At 42.9% G+C, this 21597-nt stretch overlaps 1 protein-coding gene across 1 annotated transcript in view; it reads left to right on the top strand.

Moving 5' to 3' along the window:
- tsnax (translin-associated factor X) overlaps window positions 1-7523 on the top strand; it is a 34877-nt gene extending 27354 nt beyond the window's left edge. The window contains exons 6-8 of the mRNA XM_065016621.1: window positions 6117-6275; window positions 6684-6749; window positions 6843-7523. Coding sequence (XP_064872693.1) covers window positions 6117-6275; window positions 6684-6749; window positions 6843-7001 — 384 coding nt within the window. The 3' untranslated portion in view covers window positions 7002-7523. The remainder of the gene's footprint in view (window positions 1-6116; window positions 6276-6683; window positions 6750-6842) is intronic.
- The last annotated feature ends 14074 nt before the right edge of the window (window positions 7524-21597 follow it).

Raw genomic sequence — 21597 nt, 5'->3', positions numbered from 1 at the left:
CCTGAGCTAGAGGCTCTTGGGTACACTGCAGCATCCCCCTAGAGGCTCTTGGGTACACTGCAGCATCCAGCTAGAGGCTCTTGGGTACACGGCAGCATCCACCGAGAGGCTCTTGGGTACACTGCAGCATCCACCTAGAGGCTCTTGGGTACACGGCAGCATCCACCGAGAGGCTCTTGGGTACACTGCAGCATCCACCTAGAGGCTCTTGGGTACACTGCAGCATCCACCTAGAGGCTCTTGGGTACACTGCAGCATCCACCGAGAGGCTCTTGGGTACACTGTAGCATCCACCTAGAGGCTCTTGGGTACACTGCAGCATCCACCTAGAGGCTCTTGGGTACACTGTAGCATCCCCCTAGAGGCTTTTGGGTACACTGTAGCATCCCCCTAGAGGCTCTTGGGTACACTGCAGCATCCACTGAGAGGCTCTTGGGTCACTGCAGCATCCACTGAGAGGCTCTTGCTGCCAAAGGAATGCCTGACAGCTTGAAAGATGTTTTGGACACCAGTGAAAATGGTTAACTTTGTTTCAGTAAGGCCCCTGAACTCTTGTGTATTTTCTGCATTATGCAATGATATGGGCAGTGACCATGTAACGCTTTTACAACATACAGAAGAGCGCTGGTTATCAAGGGGCAAAATATTGACACGTTTTATTGAATTGAGAGACGAGCTTAAAGTTCTCTATACTGACCATAATGTTCACTTGTCTGACCGCTTGCATGATGACGAGTTTCTCACACGACTGGCCACATTCTAGTTATCACTGTTCTAGAACACCACCATCACTGATGTACAACACATTCTAGTTATCACTGTTCTAGAACACATTCTAGTTATCACTGTTCTAGAACACCACCATCACTGATGTACAACACATTCTAGTTATCACTGTTCTAGAACATCACACGACTGGCCTATCTGGGTGATGTTTTTTATCACCTGAATGATCTGATTCTAGGATTACAGGGACTCTCCACAACTATATTCAATGTGCGGGACACAATTGGGGCTATGATTAAGAAGTTGGAGCACTTCATTGTCTCCATTAATATCAAGGACAACACACAGGTCTTTCCATCATTGTATGATTTATTGTGTGCAAATGAACTCTAGCTTATGGACAATGTGAAGTTATTGGCAGACTCAACAGCCTTGGTTTCTCAAATGACTGCATCGCTTGGTTCACCAACTACTTCTCAGACAGAGTTCAGTGTATCAAATCAGAGGGCCTGTTGTCCGGACCTCTGGCAGTTTCTATGGGGGTGCCACAGGGTTCAGTTCTCGGGCCGACTCTTTTCTCTGTATATATCAATGATGTTGCTCTTGCTGCTGGTGATTCTCTGATCAACCTCTACGCAGACGACACCATTCTGTATACTTCTGGCCCTTCGTTGGACACTGTGTTGACTAACCTCCAGACGAGCTTCAATGCCATACAACTCTTCTTCCGTGGCCTCCAACTGCTCTAAAATGCAAGTAAAACTAAATAAATCAAATAAAATTTTATTTTATTGGTCACATACACATGGTTAGCAGATGTTAATGCGAGTGTAGCGAAATGCTTGTGCTTCTAGTTCCGACAATGCAGTAATAACCAATGAGTAAACAATTCCAAAACTACTACCTTATACACACAAGTGTAAAGGGATAAAGAATATGTACATAAAGATATATGAATGAGTGATGGTACAGAGCAGCATACAGTAGATGGTATCGAGTACAGTATATACATATGAGATGAGTATGTAAACAAAGTGGCATAGTTTAAAGTGGCTAGTGATACATGTATTACATAAAGATGCAGTAGATGATATAGAGTACAATATACGTATACATATGAGATAAATAATGTAGGGTATGTAAACATTATATTAAGTAGCATTGTTTAAAGTGGCTAGTGATATATTTTACATCAATTCCCATCAATGTCCATTATTAAAGTGGCTGGAGTTGAGTCAGTGTGTTGGCAGCAGCCACTCAATGTTAGTGGTGGCTGTTTAACAGTCTGATGGCCTTGAGATAGAAGCTGTTTTTCAGTCTCTCGGTCCCAGCTTTGATGCACCTGTACTGACCTCGCCTTCTGGATGATAGCGGGGTGAACAGGCAGTGGCTCGGGTGGTTGTTGTCCTTGATGATCTTTATGGCCTTCCTGTGACATCGGGTGGTGTAGGTGTCCTGGAGGGCAGGTAGTTTGCCCCCGGTGATGCGTTGTGCAGACCTCACTACCCTCTGGGGTAGTGCTCTTCAACCGATCACTGCCCGCACCTGCTCGTCTGTCCAACATCACTACTCTGGACGGTTCTGACTTAGAATACGTGGACAACTACAAATAACTGGGTGTCTGGTTAGACTGTAAACTCTCCTTCCAGACCCATATCAAACATCTCCAATCCAAAATTAAATCTAGAATTGGCTTCCTATTTTGCAACAAAGCATCCTTCACTCATGCTGCCAAACATACCCTCGTAAAACTGACCATCCTACCGATCCTCGACTTCGGCGATGTCATTTACAAAATAGCCTCCAACACTCTACTCAACAAATTGGATGCAGTCTATCGCTGTTTCGTCACCAAGCCCCATATACTACCCACCACTGCGACCTGTATGCTCTCGTTGGCTGGCCCTCGCTTCATACTCGTCGCCAAACCCACTGGCTCCAGGTCATCTACAAATCTCTGCTAGGTAAAGCCCCGCCTTATCTCAGCTCACTGGTCACCATAGCAGCACCAGACCCGTAGCACTCTCTCCAGCAGGTATATTTTACTGGTCATCCCCAAAGCCAACTCCTCCTTTTGCCGCCTTTCCTTCCAGTTCTCTGCTGCCAATGACTGGAACGAATTGCAAAAATCACTGAAGCTGGTGTCTTATATCTCCCTCTTTAACTTTAAGCACCAGCTGTCAGAGCAGCTCACACTGTACCTGGACACAGCCCATCTGTAAATAGCCCACCCAACTACCTCATCCCCATATTGTTATTTATCGTCTTGCTCTTTGCACCCCAGTATCTCTACTTGCACATCATCATCTACACATCTATCACTCCAGTGTTAATGCTAAATTGTAATTATTTTGCCTCCTGTTTATTGCCTACCTCCCTACTCTTCTACATTTGCACACACTGTATATAGATTTTTCTATTGTGTTATTGACTGTACGTTTGTTTATGTGTAACTCTGTGTCGTTGTTTTTGTCACAATGCTTTGCTTTATCTTGGCCAGGTCGCAATTGTAAATGGGAACTTGTTCTCAACTAGCCACCTGGTTAAATAAAGGTGAAATAAAACTCTCATTCAAATAAACACATACAAGAACACACACATACATGTAATCGTGCCAGACATGCACACAAACATATACAGTTGGCATTTCTGTTATGATTTTTGTTGTCCTTTTTTTGTCCTGTTTTAAATATATTTTTTATATTTTCTATTTTTTTTGCATTGTTGTTTGCTCTTTTCTTCTGTCTTTCTTTTGTCTCTTTAGTTTATTATTCTCTTGGTTGTTGGTGCATTGTGGGGTGGGGAGTGGAATTGATTGTATTTTTTGTTTTTCTTCTTGGGGGAGGGGGACTGTGGAAGGGGTCTCGAAAGGTTGAGGGACAGCTATTGGGGAACTGTGGGGGGGATCTTGGAGGGTTCGGGTTCACGTTTTTTGGCCTGGTGGTAGATCGGTAAACATGCCCTTGAGCAGGGCATTGACCCTGGATGCTTCTGTGTGTCACTCTGGATGGGAGTCTGTTGGATGACTGGTGTGGTGTCGTTGTTGGATGACTGGTGTGGTGTCGTTGTTGGATGACTGGTGTGGTGTAGTTGTTGGATGACTGGTGTGGTGTCGTTGTTGGATGACTGGTGTGGTGTCGTTGTTGGATGACTGGTGTGGTGTCGTTGTTGGATGACTGGTGTGGTGTAGTTGTTAGATGACTGGTGTGATGTAGTTATTGGATGACTGGTATGATGTAGTTGTTGGATGACTGGTGTGATGTAGTTGGTGGATGACTGGTGTGATGTAGTTGGTGGATGACTGGTATGATGTAGTTGGTGGATGACTGGTGTGGTGTAGTTGTTAGATGACTGGTGTGATGTAGTTATTGGATGACTGGTGTGATGTAGTTGTTGGATGACTGGTGTGATGTAGTTGTTGGATGACTGGTATGATGTAGTTGTTGGATGACTGGTATGATGTAGTTGTTGGATGACTGGTATGATGTAGTTGTTGGATGACTGGTATGATGTAGTTGTTGGATGACTGGTATGATGTAGTTGTTAGTTGACTGGTGTGGTGTAGTTGTTGGATGACTGGTGTGATGTAGTTGTTAGATGACTGGTATGATGTAGTTGTTGGATGACTGGTATGATGTAGTTGTTGGATGACTGGTATGATGTAGTTGTTAGTTGACTGGTGTGGTGTAGTTGTTGGATGACTGGTGTGATGTAGTTGTTGGATGACTGGTGTGATGTAGTTGTTGGATGACTGGTGTGATGTAGTTGTTGGGTGACTGGTGTGATGTAGTTGTTGGGTGACTGGTGTGATGTAGTTGTTGGGTGACTGGTGTGATGTAGTTGTTGGATGACTGGTGTGATGTAGTTGTTGGATGACTGGTATGATGTAGTTGTTGGATGACTGGTATGATGTAGTTGTTGGATGACTGGTATGATGTAGTTGTTAGTTGACTGGTGTGGTGTAGTTGTTGGATGACTGGTGTGATGTAGTTGTTAGATGACTGGTGTGGTGTAGTTGTTGGATGACTGGTGTGGTGTAGTTGTTAGATGACTGGTGTGGTGTAGTTGTTAGATGACTGGTGTGGTGTAGTTGTTGGATGACTGGTGTGATGTAGTTGTTGGGTGACTGGTGTGATGTAGTTGTTGGGTGACTGGTGTGATGTAGTTGTTGGATGACTGGTATGATGTAGTTGTTGGATGACTGGTGTGATGTGCCAAGTTAGTGTATTTAGCCAAGTTATTGTGTATTTAGCCAAGTTATTGTGTATTTAGCCAAGTTATTGTGTATAGCCAAGTTATTGTGTATTTAGCCAAGTTATTGTGTATATAGCCAAGTTATTGTGTATTTAGCCAAGTTATTGTGTATATAGCCAAGTTATTGTGTATAGCCAAGTTATTGTGTGTATAGCCAAGTTATTGTGTATTTAGCCAAGTTATTGTGTATATAGCCAAGTTATTGTGTATATAGCCAAGTTATTGTGTATATAGCCAAGTTATTGTGTATTTAGCCAAGTTATTGTGTATATAGCCAAGTTATTGTGTATTTAGCCAAGTTATTGTGTATTTAGCCAAGTTATTGTGTATAGCCAAGTTATTGTGTATTTAGCCAAGTTATTGTGTATTTAGCCAAGTTATTGTGTATATAGCCAAGTTATTGTATATTTAGCCAAGTTATTGTGTATATAGCCAAGTTATTGTGTATATAGCCAAGTTATTGTGTATATAGCCCAAGTTATTGTGTATTTAGCCAAGTTATTGTGTATTTAGCCAAGTTATTGTGTATTTAGCCAAGTTATTGTGTATATAGCCAAGTTATTGTGTATTTAGCCAAGTTATTGTGTATATAGCCAAGTTATTGTGTATTTAGCCAAGTTATTGTGTATTTAGCCAAGTTATTGTGTATTTAGCCAAGTTATTGTGTATATAGCCAAGTTATTGTTTTAGCCAAGTTATTGTGTATTTAGCCAAGTTATTGTGTATATAGCCAAGTTATTGTGTATATAGCCAAGTTATTGTGTATTTAGCCAAGTTATTGTGTATTTAGCCAAGTTATTGTGTATATAGCCAAGTTATTGTGTATTTAGCCAAGTTATTGTGTATTTAGCCAAGTTATTGTGTATTTAGCCAAGTTATTGTGTATATAGCCAAGTTATTGTGTATTTAGCCAAGTTATTGTGTATATAGCCAAATTATTGTGTATTTAGCCAAGTTATTGTGTATTTAGCCAAGTTTGTCAATATCAAGATGATCTGCTTGCTCTTTCCTCTCTACTGTCAGTCAGTGTATCATAGTGTTCCTCAGGGACGACAGACTGCGTGGTACTACTGACAGAATAATGATAATGTGAAAGTATAGTCACTAACTAACCGTGACTCACCTCTGACCTATAGGACACCCCAGAGGGCCAGCAGCCAATGGGAACCCCCCAAGTGCTGACCTTTCAGGTGACCCCTACAGACTACCTGTTGGGCGTGGCCGACCTGACAGGTGAGCTGATGAGGATGTGTATCAGTAGCGTGGGGAACGGGGACATGGACACACCCTTCCAGGTCAGCATATTCCTGTATCTGTGTTAGGGTTGCAATTTTTATTTTATTTTCAGAAATTTCTGTTAGAGTATTCCCAGACTCAGGAGGGAATAAGCAGGAAATCCAGGAATAATCCAAGAAGGATTTCTGGGAATTTTGGTAAAGTTACCAGACTTTTGTAAGCCTCGTCACTGTAAAAACACAGACAACTACTGATGTAAAAACACAGACAACTACGGATGTAAAAACACAGACAACTACTGATGTAAAAACACAGACAACTACTGATGTAAAAACACAGACAACTACTGATGTAAAAAGGCTGACTGACAGACAGACTGGATCTAGATATTGTTGTCACTGTAAAACACCGTGACAACTCCTCATGTAGAAAGTGCTTTATAAATCCATCTGATTGCTCTATCCCAGGTGTCCATGTTCCTGCGTCAGATCCACGATGGGTTCTCCTACATCGGTAACACTGGTCCTTATGAGGTCAGTGAGAAGCTGCTCACTGTGTGTGGGTGGCTGAGGCAGTACATTTTGTGATTGATTGATTGGCTAATTTAATGAATTGATCTATCCCAGGTCAGTAAGAAGCTCCACACGCTGAGACAGAGTCTGTCCAAGGTGGAGGATGCCTGCTATACCCTGAAGGTGCGGGGGTCAGAGATCCCCAAACACATGCTGGCTGACGTCTTCTCCAGCAGGACAGCCATGATGGACCAGGACGAAGGAATGGCCTAGCGATGGGGGTGGGGTTTAATGGTAGAGGTGGGGTGTAATGATCTGGAAAGGGGTAGGGTTAAATGATGGGCGTGGTCTGTACCTAGGGGAAACTTCACCCCGAGCCCTGTTATGCAGTCAGGGTCATGTTCAATAGGCAAAATATTGTGGAACTTTGCAGATAGAAATCTATAAAGATGATTCCTTTTTCTAGATGTTCAAGAGGCATGTTTGTTCTACAAAGTACATTTCTATCTGAAAGTTCCACAACGTTATACTCTGGTTTGTTATTGTTCTGTGGTGACATCTGACGTTGGTCTGGATAATGCGTTTGTTATGGTATTTGGTGTCAACTGTTGTTTCATTCAAACATTGGTCATTGCTGTTTGTTCTGAATCTAATCAGTGTCGTCACAATCTCTGCTGTGCCAAACGGTCGATCCCAATCTGAAGGTCGTCAAGATATAGCATGGAAAATGTCACTCTTCATTTAGTATTTTTCAATAAAGTTCATAAAGTGTTGTGAAGATGACACTCTCAGGCATTATTGTGTGTGAGGCTGGGTCTCTCCTCTATCACTATCTAAAGTAGACTACACCTGTCTGGGAGTCTAAAGTAGACTACACCTGTCTGGTAATCTAAAGTAGACTACACCTGTCTGGGAGTCTAAAGTAGACTACACCTGTCTGGGAGTCTAAAGTAGACTACACCTGTCTGGGAGTCTAAAGTAGACTACACCTGTCTGGGAGTCTAAAGTAGACTACACCTGTCTGGGAGTCTAAAGTAAACTACACCTGTCTGGGAGTATAAAGTAGACTACACCTGTCTGGTAATCTAAAGTAGACTACACCTGTCTGGGAGTCTAAAGTAGACTACACCTGTCTGGTAATCTAAAGTAGACTACACCTGTCTGGTAATCTAAAGTAGACTACACCTGTCTGGTAATCTAAAGTAGACTACACCTGTCTGGTAATCTAAAGTAGACTACACCTGTCTGGGAGTCTAAAGTAGACTACACCTGTCTGGGAGTCTAAAGTAGACTACACCTGTCTGGGAGTCTAAAGTAGACTACACCTGTCTGGGAGTATAAAGTAGACTACACCTGTCTGGTAATCTAAAGTAGACTACACCTGTCTGGTAATCTAAAGTAGACTACACCTGTCTGGGAGTCTAAAGTAGACTACACCTGTCTGGGAGTCTAAAGTAGACTACACCTGTCTGGGAGTCTAAAGTAGACTACACCTGTCTGGGAGTCTAAAGTAGACTACACCTGTCTGGGAGTCTAAAGTAAACTACACCTGTCTGGGAGTATAAAGTAGACTACACCTGTCTGGTAATCTAAAGTAGACTACACCTGTCTGGTAATCTAAAGTAGACTACACCTGTCTGGGAGTCTAAAGTAGACTACACCTGTCTGGTAATCTAAAGTAGACTACACCTGTCTGGTAATCTAAAGTAGACTACACCTGTCTGGGAGTCTAAAGTAGACTACACCTGTCTGGGAGTCTAAAGTAGACTACACCTGTCTGGGAGTCTAAAGTAGACTACACCTGTCTGGTAATCTAAAGTAGACTACACCTGTCTGGGAGTCTAAAGTAGACTACACCTGTCTGGGAGTCTAAAGTAGACTACACCTGTCTGGGAGTCTAAAGTAGACTACACCTGTCTGGGAGTCTAAAGTAGACTACACCTGTCTGGGAGTCTAAAGTAGACTACACCTGTCTGGGAGTCTAAAGTAAACTACACCTGTCTGGGAGTCTAAAGTAGACTACACCTGTCTGGGAGTCTAAAGTAGACTACACCTGTCTGGTAATCTAAAGTAGACTACACCTGTCTGGGAGTCTAAAGTAGACTACACCTGTCTGGTAATCTAAAGTAGACTACACCTGTCTGGGAGTCTAAAGTAGACTACACCTGTCTGGGAGTCTAAAGTAGACTACACCTGTCTGGGAGTCTAAAGTAGACTACACCTGTCTGGGAGTCTAAAGTAAACTACACCTGTCTGGGAGTCTAAAGTAGACTACACCTGTCTGGGAGTCTAAAGTAGACTACACCTGTCTGGTAATCTAAAGTAAACTACACCTGTCTGGGAGTCTAAAGTAGACTACACCTGTCTGGTAATCTAAAGTAGACTACACCTGTCTGGTAGTCTAAAGTAGACTACACCTGTCTGGGAGTCTAAAGTAAACTACACCTGTCTGGGAGTCTAAAGTAGACTACACCTGTCTGGGAGTCTAAAGTAGACTACACCTGTCTGGTAATCTAAAGTAGACTACACCTGTCTGGGAGTCTAAAGTAGACTACACCTGTCTGGTAATCTAAAGTAGACTACACCTGTCTGGGAGTCTAAAGTAGACTACACCTGTCTGGGAGTCTAAAGTAGACTACACCTGTCTGGGAGTCTAAAGTAGACTACACCTGTCTGGGAGTCTAAAGTAAACTACACCTGTCTGGGAGTCTAAAGTAGACTACACCTGTCTGGTAATCTAAAGTAAACTACACCTGTCTGGGAGTCTAAAGTAGACTACACCTGTCTGGTAATCTAAAGTAGACTACACCTGTCTGGTAGTCTAAAGTAGACTACACCTGTCTGGGAGTCTAAAGTAGACTACACCTGTCTGGTAATCTAAAGTAGACTACACCTGTCTGGTAATCTAAAGTAGACTACACCTGTCTGGTAATCTAAAGTAGACTACACCTGTCTGGGAGTCTAAAGTAGACTACACCTGTCTGGGAGTCTAAAGTAGACTACACCTGTCTGGGAGTCTAAAGTAAACTACACCTGTCTGGGAGTCTAAAGTAGACTACACCTGTCTGGGAGTCTAAAGTAGACTACACCTGTCTGGTAATCTAAAGTAGACTACACCTGTCTGGGAGTCTAAAGTAGACTACACCTGTCTGGTAATCTAAAGTAAACTACACCTGTCTGGGAGTCTAAAGTAGACTACACCTGTCTGGGAGTCTAAAGTAGACTACACCTGGCTGGGAGTCTAAAGTAGACTACACCTGTCTGGGAGTCTAAAGTAAACTACACCTGTCTGGGAGTCTAAAGTAGACTACACCTGTCTGGTAATCTAAAGTAAACTACACCTGTCTGGGAGTCTAAAGTAGACTACACCTGTCTGGTAATCTAAAGTAGACTACACCTGTCTGGTAATCTAAAGTAGACTACACCTGTCTGGTAATCTAAAGTAAACTACACCTGTCTGGGAGTCTAAAGTAGACTACACCTGTCTGGTAATCTAAAGTAAACTACACCTGTCTGGGAGTCTAAAGTAGACTACACCTGTCTGGTAATCTAAAGTAGACTACACCTGTCTGGTAATCTAAAGTAGACTACACCTGTCTGGGAGTCTAAAGTAGACTACACCTGTCTGGTAATCTAAAGTAGACTACACCTGTCTGGGAGTCTAAAGTAGACTACACCTGTCTGGGAGTCTAAAGTAGACTACACCTGTCTGGGAGTCTAAAGTAGACTACACCTGTCTGGGAGTCTAAAGTAGACTACACCTGTCTGGTAATCTAAAGTAGACTACACCTGTCTGGTAGTCTAAAGTAGACTACACCTGTCTGGTAATCTAAAGTAGACTACACCTGTCTGGGAGTCTAAAGTAGACTACACCTGTCTGGTAATCTAAAGTAGACTACACCTGTCTGGGAGTCTAAAGTAGACTACACCTGTCTGGTAATCTAAAGTAGACTACACCTGTCTGGGAGTCTAAAGTAGACTACACCTGTCTGGGAGTCTAAAGTAGACTACACCTGTCTGGGAGTCTAAAGTAGACTACACCTGTCTGGGAGTCTAAAGTAAACTACACCTGTCTGGGAGTCTAAAGTAGACTACACCTGTCTGGGAGTCTAAAGTAGACTACACCTGTCTGGTAATCTAAAGTAAACTACACCTGTCTGGGAGTCTAAAGTAGACTACACCTGTCTGGTAATCTAAAGTAGACTACACCTGTCTGGTAATCTAAAGTAGACTACACCTGTCTGGGAGTCTAAAGTAGACTACACCTGTCTGGTAATCTAAAGTAGACTACACCTGTCTGGTAATCTAAAGTAGACTACACCTGTCTGGGAGTCTAAAGTAGACTACACCTGTCTGGGAGTCTAAAGTAGACTACACCTGTCTGGGAGTCTAAAGTAGACTACACCTGTCTGGGAGTCTAAAGTAGACTACACCTGTCTGGGAGTCTAAAGTAAACTACACCTGTCTGGGAGTCTAAAGTAGACTACACCTGTCTGGGAGTCTAAAGTAGACTACACCTGTCTGGTAATCTAAAGTAGACTACACCTGTCTGGGAGTCTAAAGTAGACTACACCTGTCTGGTAATCTAAAGTAAACTACACCTGTCTGGGAGTCTAAAGTAGACTACACCTGTCTGGGAGTCTAAAGTAGACTACACCTGTCTGGGAGTCTAAAGTAGACTACACCTGTCTGGGAGTCTAAAGTAAACTACACCTGTCTGGGAGTCTAAAGTAGACTACACCTGTCTGGTAATCTAAAGTAAACTACACCTGTCTGGGAGACTAAAGTAGACTACACCTGTCTGGTAATCTAAAGTAGACTACACCTGTCTGGTAATCTAAAGTAGACTACACCTGTCTGGTAATCTAAAGTAAACTACACCTGTCTGGGAGTCTAAAGTAGACTACACCTGTCTGGTAATCTAAAGTAAACTACACCTGTCTGGGAGTCTAAAGTAGACTACACCTGTCTGGTAATCTAAAGTAGACTACACCTGTCTGGTAATCTAAAGTAGACTACACCTGTCTGGTAATCTAAAGTAAACTACACCTGTCTGGGAGTCTAAAGTAGACTACACCTGTCTGGTAATCTAAAGTAAACTACACCTGTCTGGGAGTCTAAAGTAGACTACACCTGTCTGGTAATCTAAAGTAGACTACACCTGTCTGGTAATCTAAAGTAAACTACACCTGTCTGGGAGTCTAAAGTAGACTACACCTGTCTGGGAGTCTAAAGTAGACTACACCTGTCTGGGAGTCTAAAGTAGACTACACCTGTCTGGGAGTCTAAAGTAGACTACACCTGTCTGGGAGTCTAAAGTAAACTACACCTGTCTTTGAGTCTAAAGTAGACTACACCTGTCTGGGAGTCTAAAGTAGACTACACCTGTCTGGTAATCTAAAGTAAACTACACCTGTCTGGGAGTCTAAAGTAGACTACACCTGTCTGGTAATCTAAAGTAGACTACACCTGTCTGGTAATCTAAAGTAGACTACACCTGTCTGGGAGTCTAAAGTAGACTACACCTGTCTGGTAATCTAAAGTAGACTACACCTGTCTGGTAATCTAAAGTAGACTACACCTGTCTGGTAATCTAAAGTAGACTACACCTGTCTGGGAGTCTAAAGTAGACTACACCTGTCTGGGAGTCTAAAGTAGACTACACCTGTCTGGGAGTCTAAAGTAAACTACACCTGTCTGGGAGTCTAAAGTAGACTACACCTGTCTGGGAGTCTAAAGTAGACCACCTGTCTGGTAATCTAAAGTAGACTACACCTGTCTGGGAGTCTAAAGTAGACTACACCTGTCTGGTAATCTAAAGTAAACTACACCTGTCTGGGAGTCTAAAGTAGACTACACCTGTCTGGTAATCTAAAGTAAACTACACCTGTCTGGGAGTCTAAAGTAGACTACATCTGTCTGGTAATCTAACGTAGACTACACCTGTCTGGTAATCTAAAGTAGACTACACCTGTCTGGTAATCTAAAGTAAACTACACCTGTCTGGGAGTCTAAAGTAGACTACACCTGTCTGGTAATCTAAAGTAAACTACACCTGTCTGGGAGTCTAAAGTAGACTACACCTGTCTGGTAATCTAAAGTAGACTACACCTGTCTGGTAATCTAAAGTAGACTACACCTGTCTGGGAGTCTAAAGTAGACTACACCTGTCTGGTAATCTAAAGTAGACTACACCTGTCTGGGAGTCTAAAGTAGACTACACCTGTCTGGGAGTCTAAAGTAGACTACACCTGTCTGGGAGTCTAAAGTAGACTACACCTGTCTGGGAGTCTAAAGTAGACTACACCTGTCTGGTAATCTAAAGTAGACTACACCTGTCTGGTAATCTAAAGTAGACTACACCTGTCTGGTAGTCTAAAGTAGACTACACCTGTCTGGGAGTCTAAAGTAGACTACACCTGTCTGGTAATCTAAAGTAGACTACACCTGTCTGGGAGTCTAAAGTAGACTACACCTGTCTGGTAATCTAAAGTAGACTACACCTGTCTGGGAGTCTAAAGTAGACTACACCTGTCTGGGAGTCTAAAGTAGACTACACCTGTCTGGGAGTCTAAAGTAAACTACACCTGTCTGGGAGTCTAAAGTAGACTACACCTGTCTGGTAATCTAAAGTAAACTACACCTGTCTGGGAGTCTAAAGTAGACTACACCTGTCTGGTAATCTAAAGTAGACTACACCTGTCTGGTAATCTAAAGTAGACTACACCTGTCTGGGAGTCTAAAGTAGACTACACCTGTCTGGTAATCTAAAGTAGACTACACCTGTCTGGTAATCTAAAGTAGACTACACCTGTCTGGTAATCTAAAGTAGACTACACCTGTCTGGGAGTCTAAAGTAGACTACACCTGTCTGGGAGTCTAAAGTAGACTACACCTGTCTGGGAGTCTAAAGTAGACTACACCTGTCTGGGAGTCTAAAGTAAACTACACCTGTCTGGGAGTCTAAAGTAGACTACACCTGTCTGGGAGTCTAAAGTAGACTACACCTGTCTGGTAATCTAAAGTAAACTACACCTGTCTGGGAGTCTAAAGTAGACTACACCTGTCTGGTAATCTAAAGTAAACTACACCTGTCTGGGAGTCTAAAGTAGACTACACCTGTCTGGTAATCTAAAGTAGACTACACCTGTCTGGTAATCTAAAGTAGACTACACCTGTCTGGTAATCTAAAGTAAACTACACCTGTCTGGGAGTCTAAAGTAGACTACACCTGTCTGGGAGTCTAAAGTAGCCTACACCTGTCTGGGAGTCTAAAGTAGACTACACCTGTCTGGGAGTCTAAAGTAGACTACACCTGTCTGGGAGTCTAAAGTAGACTACACCTGTCTGGTAATCTAAAGTAGACTACACCTGTCTGGGAGTCTAAAGTAGACTACACCTGTCTGGGAGTCTAAAGTAGACTACACCTGTCTGGGAGTCTAAAGTAGACTACACCTGTCTGGGAGTCTAAAGTAGACTACACCTGTCTGGGAGTCTAAAGTAGACTACACCTGTCTGGGAGTCTAAAGTAGACTACACCTGTCTGGTAATCTAAAGTAGACTACACCTGTCTGGTAATCTAAAGTAGACTACACCTGTCTGGTAGTCTAAAGTAGACTACACCTGTCTGGGAGTCTAAAGTAGACTACACCTGTCTGGTAATCTAAAGTAGACTACACCTGTCTGGGAGTCTAAAGTAGACTACACCTGTCTGGTAATCTAAAGTAGACTACACCTGTCTGGGAGTCTAAAGTAGACTACACCTGTCTGGGAGTCTAAAGTAGACTACACCTGTCTGGGAGTCTAAAGTAAACTACACCTGTCTGGGAGTCTAAAGTAGACTACACCTGTCTGGTAATCTAAAGTAAACTACACCTGTCTGGGAGTCTAAAGTAGACTACACCTGTCTGGTAATCTAAAGTAGACTACACCTGTCTGGTAATCTAAAGTAGACTACACCTGTCTGGGAGTCTAAAGTAGACTACACCTGTCTGGTAATCTAAAGTAGACTACACCTGTCTGGTAATCTAAAGTAGACTACACCTGTCTGGTAATCTAAAGTAGACTACACCTGTCTGGGAGTCTAAAGTAGACTACACCTGTCTGGTAATCTAAAGTAGACTACACCTGTCTGGGAGTCTAAAGTAGACTACACCTGTCTGGTAATCTAAAGTAGACTACACCTGTCTGGGAGTCTAAAGTAGACTACACCTGTCTGGTAATCTAAAGTAAACTACACCTGTCTGGGAGTCTAAAGTAGACTACACCTGTCTGGTAATCTAAAGTAAACTACACCTGTCTGGGAGTCTAAAGTAGACTACACCTGTCTGGTAATCTAAAGTAGACTACACCTGTCTGGTAATCTAAAGTAGACTACACCTGTCTGGTAATCTAAAGTAAACTACACCTGTCTGGGAGTCTAAAGTAGACTACACCTGTCTGGGAGTCTAAAGTAGCCTACACCTGTCTGGGAGTCTAAAGTAGACTACACCTGTCTGGGAGTCTAAAGTAGACTACACCTGTCTGGGAGTCTAAAGTAGACTACACCTGTCTGGGAGTCTAAAGTAGACTACACCTGTCTGGTAATCTAAAGTAGACTACACCTGTCTGGTAATCTAAAGTAGACTACACCTGTCTGGTAGTCTAAAGTAGACTACACCTGTCTGGGAGTCTAAAGTAGACTACACCTGTCTGGTAATCTAAAGTAGACTACACCTGTCTGGGAGTCTAAAGTAGACTACACCTGTCTGGTAATCTAAAGTAGACTACACCTGTCTGGGAGTCTAAAGTAGACTACACCTGTCTGGTAATCTAAAGTAGACTACACCTGTCTGGGAGTCTAAAGTAGACTACACCTGTCTGGGAGTCTAAAGTAGACTACACCTGTCTGGGAGTCTAAAGTAGACTACACCTGTCTGGGAGTCTAAAGTAAACTACACCTGTCTGGGAGTCTAAAGTAGACTACACCTGTCTGGGAGTCTAAAGTAGACTACACCTGTCTGGTAATCTAAAGTAAACTACACCTGTCTGGGAGTCTAAAGTAGACTACACCTGTCTGGTAATCTAAAGTAAACTACACCTGTCTGGGAGTCTAAAGTAGACTACACCTGTCTGGTAATCTCAAGTAGACTACACCTGTCTGGTAATCTAAAGTAGACTACACCTGTCTGGTAATCTAAAGTAAACTACACCTGTCTGGGAGTCTAAAGTAGACTACACCTGTCTGGGAGTCTAAAGTAGACTACACCTGTCTGGGAGTCTAAAGTAGACTACACCTGTCTGGGAGTCTAAAGTAGACTACACCTGTCTGGGAGTCTAAAGTAGACTACACCTGTCTGGTAATCTAAAGTAGACTACACCTGTCTGGGAGTCTAAAGTAGACTACACCTGTCTGATAATCTAAAGTAAACTACACCTGTCTGGTAGTCTAAAGTAGACTACACCTGTCTGGGAGTCTAAAGTAGACTACACCTGTCTGGTAATCTAAAGTAGACTACACCTGTCTGGTAATCTAAAGTAGACTACACCTGTCTGGTAATCTAAAGTAGACTACACCTGTCTGGGAGTCTAAAGTAGACTACACCTGTCTGGGAGTCTAAAGTAGACTACACCTGTCTGGGAGTCTAAAGTAAACTACACCTGTCTGGGAGTCTAAAGTAGACTACACCTGTCTGGGAGTCTAAAGTAGACTACACCTGTCTGGGAGTCTAAAGTAGACTACACCTGTCTGGTAATCTAAAGTAGACTACACCTGTCTGGGAGTCTAAAGTAGACTACACCTGTCTGGTAATCTAAAGTAAACTACACCTGTCTGGGAGTCTAAAGTAGACTACACCTGTCTGGGAGTCTAAAGTAGACTACACCTGTCTGGGAGTCTAAAGTAGACTACACCTGTCTGGGAGTCTAAAGTAAACTACACCTGTCTGGGAGTCTAAAGTAGACTACACCTGTCTGGTAATCTAAAGTAAACTACACCTGTCTGGGAGTCTAAAGTAGACTACACCTGTCTGGTAATCTAAAGTAGACTACACCTGTCTGGTAATCTAAAGTAGACTACACCTGTCTGGTAATCTAAAGTACACTACACCTGTCTGGGAGTCTAAAGTAGACTACACCTGTCTGGTAATCTAAAGTAAACTACACCTGTCTGGGAGTCTAAAGTAGACTACACCTGTCTGGTAATCTAAAGTAGACTACACCTGTCTGGTAATCTAAAGTAAACTACACCTGTCTGGGAGTCTAAAGTAGACTACACCTGTCTGGTAATCTAAAGTAAACTACACCTGTCTGGGAGTCTAAAGTAGACTACACCTGTCTGGTAATCTAAAGTAGACTACACCTGTCTGGTAATCTAAAGTAAACTACACCTGTCTGGGAGTCTAAAGTAGACTACACCTGTCTGGTAATCTAAAGTAAACTACACCTGTCTGGGAGTCTAAAGTAGACTACACCTGTCTGGGAGTCTAAAGTAGACTACACCTGTCTGGTAATCTAAAGTAGACTACACCTGTCTGGTAATCTAAAGTAAACTACACCTGTCTGGGAGTCTAAAGTAGACTACACCTGTCTGGGAGTCTAAAGTAGCCTACACCTGTCTGGGAGTCTAAAGTAGACTACACCTGTCTGGGAGTCTAAAGTAGACCACCTGTCTGGGAGTCTAAAGTAGACTACACCTGTCTGGTAATCTAAAGTAAACTACACCTGTCTGGTAGTCTAAAGTAGACTACACCTGTCTGGGAGTCTAAAGAAGACTACACCTGTCTGGTAATCTAAAGTAGACTACACCTGTCTGGGAGTCTAAAGTAGACTACACCTGTCTGGGAGTCTAAAGTAGACTACACCTGTCTGGGAGTCTAAAGTAGACTACACCTGTCTGATAATCTAAAGTAAACTACACCTGTCTGGTAGTCTAAAGTAGACTACACCTGTCTGGGAGTCTAAAGTAGACTACACCTGTCTGGGAGTCTAAAGTAGACTACACCTGTCTGGTAATCTAAAGTAGACTACACCTGTCTGGGAGTCTAAAGTAGACTACACCTGTCTGGTAATCTAAAGTAGACTACACCTGTCTGGGAGTCTAAAGTAGACTACACCTGTCTGGGAGTCTAAAGTAGACTACACCTGTCTGGTAATCTAAAGTAGACTACACCTGTCTGGGAGTCTAAAGTAGACTACACCTGTCTGGGAGTCTAAAGAAGACTACACCTGTCTGGGAGTCTAAAGAAGACTACACCTGTCTGGGAGTCTAAAGTAGACTACACCTGTCTGGTAATCTAAAGTAGACCACCTGTCTGGGAGTCTAAAGTAGACTACACCTGTCTGGGAGTCTAAAGAAGACTACACCTGTCTGGGAGTCTAAAGAAGACTACACCTGTCTGGTAATCTAAAGTAGACTACACCTGTCTGGTAATCTAAAGAAGACTACACCTGTCTGGGAGTCTAAAGTAGACTACACCTGTCTGGTAATCTAAAGTAGACTACACCTGTCTGGTAATCTAAAGTAGACTACACCTGTCTGGTAATCTAAAGTAGACTACACCTGTCTGGGAGTCTAAAGTAGACTACACCTGTCTGGGAGTCTAAAGTAGACTACACCTGTCTGGTAATCTAAAGTAGACTACACCTGTCTGGTAATCTAAAGTAGACTACACCTGTCTGGGAGTCTAAAGTAGACTACACCTGTCTGGTAATCTAAAGTAGACTACACCTGTCTGGTAATCTAAAGTAGACTACACCTGTCTGGGAGTCTAAAGTAGACTACACCTGTCTGGTAATCTAAAGTAGACTACACCTGTCTGGGAGTCTAAAGTAGACTACACCTGTCTGGTAATCTAAAGTAGACTACACCTGTCTGGGAGTCTAAAGTAGACTACACATGTCTGGGAGTCTAAAGTAGACTACACCTGTCTGATAATCTAAAGTAGACTACACCTGTCTGGGAGTCTAAAGAAGACTACACCTGTCTGGGAGTCTAAAGTAGACTACACCTGTCTGGTAATCTAAAGTAGACTACACCTGTCTGGTAATCTAAAGTAGACTACACCTGTCTGGGAGTCTAAAGTAGACTACACCTGTCTGGGAGTCTAAAGTAAACTACACCTGTCTGGGAGTCTAAAGTAGACTACACCTGTCTGGGAGTCTAAAGTAGACTACACCTGTCTGGTAATCTAAAGTAGACTACACCTGTCTGGGAGTCTAAAGTAGACTACACCTGTCTGGGAGTCTAAAGAAGACTACACCTGTCTGGGAGTCTAAAGAAGACTACACCTGTCTGGGAGTCTAAAGTAGACTACACCTGTCTGGTAATCTAAAGTAGACCACCTGTCTGGGAGTCTAAAGTAGACTACACCTGTCTGGGAGTCTAAAGAAGACTACACCTGTCTGGGAGTCTAAAGAAGACTACACCTGTCTGGTAATCTAAAGTAGACTACACCTGTCTGGTAATCTAAAGAAGACTACACCTGTCTGGGAGTCTAAAGTAGACTACACCTGTCTGGTAATCTAAAGTAGACTACACCTGTCTGGTAATCTAAAGTAGACTACACCTGTCTGGTAATCTAAAGTAGACTACACCTGTCTGGGAGTCTAAAGTAGACTACACCTGTCTGGGAGTCTAAAGTAGACTACACCTGTCTGGTAATCTAAAGTAGACTACACCTGTCTGGTAATCTAAAGTAGACTACACCTGTCTGGGAGTCTAAAGTAGACTACACCTGTCTGGTAATCTAAAGTAGACTACACCTGTCTGGTAATCTAAAGTAGACTACACCTGTCTGGGAGTCTAAAGTAGACTACACCTGTCTGGTAATCTAAAGTAGACTACACCTGTCTGGGAGTCTAAAGTAGACTACACCTGTCTGGTAATCTAAAGTAGACTACACCTGTCTGGGAGTCTAAAGTAGACTACACATGTCTGGGAGTCTAAAGTAGACTACACCTGTCTGATAATCTAAAGTAGACTACACCTGTCTGGGAGTCTAAAGAAGACTACACCTGTCTGGGAGTCTAAAGTAGACTACACCTGTCTGGTAATCTAAAGTAGACTACACCTGTCTGGTAATCTAAAGTAGACTACACCTGTCTGGGAGTCTAAAGTAGACTACACCTGTCTGGGAGTCTAAAGTAAACTACACCTGTCTGGGAGTCTAAAGAAGACTACACCTGTCTGGTAATCTAAAGTAGCCTTTACACCTGTATGGGGGTCTACAGTAGACTTTACACCTGTCTGGTAATCTAAAGTAGCCTTTACACCTGTCTGGTAATCTAAATTAGCCTTTACACCTGTCTGGTAATCTAAATTAGCCCTTACACCTGTCTGGTAATCTAAAGTAGCCTTTACACCTGTCTGGGAGTCTAAAGTAGCCTTTACACCTGTCTGGTAATCTAAAGTAGCCTTTACACCTGTCTGGGGGTCTACAGTAGACTTTACACCTGTCTGATTTATTTAGTCCCAAATGCCACCCTATTCCTTCCATAGTACACTACTTTAGACCAGGGCAATAATCTCTACCTAGTACACTACTTTTTTTTACCAAAAGCAGAGCACTCTGTAGGGAATGGAGTGGCATTTGGGACGTATTGGTTGACTCTCCTGGCTGCCTAACTCAGGGAGACGTGACCTATGTCACCTGTATGTGCCTATCGCCTGCTGAGCCTCCTGGCACACTCATCCACCTCACCTCTCTCCCCCCTCAGGCGATCCTCACCAGGATGGAATAAATGCAAACGTCAAATAAGGATTGGTGTCTCTCACTATGCTGTGTGTGTGTATTTTTCTGGTAGGGCTCACAACTACCCCCTAGTGTTGTAACATGGTCATTACTTCCCCCTAGTGTTGTAACATGGTCATTACTTCCCCCTAGTGTTGTAACATGGTCATTACCACCCCCTAGTGTTGTAACATGGTCATTACCACCCCCTAGTGTTGTAACATGGTCATTACCACCCCCTAGTGTTATAACATGGTCATTACCACCCCCTAGTATTATAACATGGTCATTACCACCCCCTAGAGTTATAACATGGTCATTACCACCCCCTAGTCTATTAACATGGTCATTACCATCCCCTAGTGTTATAACATGGTCATTACCACCCCCTAGTGTTATAACATGGTCATTACCACCCCCTAGTGTATTAACATGGTCATTACAATCCCTAGTGTTGTAACATGGTCATTACCACCCCCTAGTGTTGTAACATGGTCATTTACCACCCCCTAGTGTTGTAACATGGTCATTACCACCCCTAGTGTTGTAACATGGTCATTACCACCCCCTAGTGTTGTAACATGGTCATTACCACCCCCTAGTGTTGTAACATGGTCATTACCACCCCCTAGTGTTGTAACATGGTCATTACCACCCCCTAGTGTTGTAACATGGTCATTACCACCCCCTAGTGTTATAACATGGTCATTACCACCCCCTAGTATTATAACATGGTCATTACCACCCCCTAGTGTTATAACATGGTCATTACCACCCCCTAGTGTATTAACATGGTCATTACCATCCCCTAGTGTTATAACATGGTCATTACCACCCCCTAGTGTTATAACATGGTCATTACCACCCCCTAGTGTATTAACATGGTCATTACAATCCCTAGTGTTGTAACATGGTCATTACAATCCCTAGTGTTGTAACATGGTCATTACTTCCCCCTAGTGTTATAACATGGTCATTACCACCCCCTAGTGTTATAACATGGTCATTACCACCCCCTAGTGTTATAACATGGTCATTACCACCCCCTAGTGTATTAACATGGTCATTACCATCCCCTAGTGTTATAACATGGTCATTACCACCCCCTAGTGTTGTAACATGGTCATTACAATCCCTCGTTATAACATGGTCATTACAAT

This window comes from Oncorhynchus nerka, unplaced genomic scaffold, assembly GCF_034236695.1.
Source record: "Oncorhynchus nerka isolate Pitt River unplaced genomic scaffold, Oner_Uvic_2.0 unplaced_scaffold_946, whole genome shotgun sequence".
Lineage (NCBI taxonomy): Eukaryota > Metazoa > Chordata > Actinopteri > Salmoniformes > Salmonidae > Oncorhynchus > Oncorhynchus nerka.
Note: the sequence above shows the minus strand (reverse complement) of the source record. Positions and strands in the feature narration are given on the sequence as shown.